General features: G+C 23.1%; 2 protein-coding genes across 2 annotated transcripts in view; both read left to right on the forward strand. All coding sequences in view use genetic code 6, as the record gives it.

Annotated features, from left to right (window-relative positions):
• Positions 1-140, forward strand: part of TTHERM_001234338 (hypothetical protein) — a gene marked incomplete at both ends in the record, with an annotated part of 420 nt that extends 280 nt beyond the window's left edge. Inside the window, one exon of the mRNA XM_012795322.1 lies at positions 1-140. This exon is cut by the window's left edge and continues 280 nt beyond it. Within this exon, the coding sequence (XP_012650776.1) occupies positions 1-140 (140 nt within the window).
• Positions 141-427: 287 nt separating this feature from the next.
• TTHERM_001234339 (hypothetical protein) lies at positions 428-889 on the forward strand (the record flags this gene model as incomplete). The annotated part of the gene is made up of 1 exon (XM_012795323.1): positions 428-889. The coding sequence occupies one exon, from the start codon at positions 428-430 to the stop codon at positions 887-889; it is 462 nt and encodes a 153-aa protein (XP_012650777.1).
• Positions 890-1,275: the final 386 nt, after the last annotated feature.

Below are 1,275 nucleotides of genomic sequence, written 5' to 3' on the forward strand. Positions count from 1 at the left end.
ATTTCAAAAATTCTTCAAAAACTCTTATATCTCAAAGACTTATGGTCATATGTGGAAGATTATTAATCAAAACTAAGAATTAAGGATTAATATTAACTAAATTTTCTCAGGAGTTTCTAAAGATTTCATTTTTGAATTGACTGTTCCAAAATCTGAGATTAAAGATTTATAAGATTTTGAAAGAAATTTAGAGATAATAAATGTTTAATTGACTGCACGCCCTGTTGATTCAATGTTACAAACATTAAAAGAGAGTAAATTAGTTTTGACTCTGTTTACAGATAATGAATAAGTAGCATAAGATTCAGAAATTAACGATAACGTTGAATTTAACTACATCAGAGTAAAGGCAGCTTAAGCTATAGAAGAAGCCATCAAATATGCTGATCAAAACCAATACAATCAAGGACAACATGTATTATCAGATATGTTAAAATAGATAGAGAAATCTCACCCTAAAAACTAGGCTAAGCTCTAAGTTCTTAAAGACGATTTAGTTTAATGTTAATAAAACGTGCAACCTTAAGTGTACTAAATTCAAGGTAAGCTCTAAGCATAGTAACAATGTGTTAGTCATTATAACTAATAATCATAGGCAGTAAGATTGAATGATATGTATTAAATACCTCTTTAAAAATAAATGGTTTAATAATAATAATAGTAAAAGTAATAATAAATTTGGAATAAACCTTAATAGTTGCCTTAATAATTAATCCAGTTATAAAAAAACCCACAATAACAAATCTAGTAATAATAACAGTACTAGTAGTAATAATAACAGCAGTAGTAGTAGTAGTAATAATAATAACATTAGCGGGACTGGCTTTTAAAGACATAAATATTAATAATTCAGAAAATTGACTTAAATAACGAGATAGATCATTCATGATTAATTCTTATAAATTTTGAGCTCTATTCAAAAATATATAAAATATGATACATTCCATTTTAATATCTGAATCCACCATCTTTTTAATAGCAGTTTTTAAAATAAAAATTTAATAAATATTTCAAAATTATTATATTTTGTTAATTATTTAAATTTATATTTAATTTTAATTATAAAACTAAACTGTTGACTTTTGTATTAAATTACTCTTTTATAATGAAAATAATTAATTCAAAAGGAATTGATTATACTTTTTTATATTGGAAATGATAGTTCTATAAAACTGTAAATATTACCTGAATTCTAAGCAAATTAAAAACTTAACTAAAAATAGAAATGAATTAAGATTGTAAAAATAATTAATGTCTTTTTTGTTCTAAAAAAGG

Source organism: Tetrahymena thermophila, assembly GCF_000189635.1.
Source record: "Tetrahymena thermophila SB210 genomic scaffold scf_8254816, whole genome shotgun sequence".
Classification (NCBI taxonomy): domain Eukaryota; phylum Ciliophora; class Oligohymenophorea; order Hymenostomatida; family Tetrahymenidae; genus Tetrahymena; species Tetrahymena thermophila.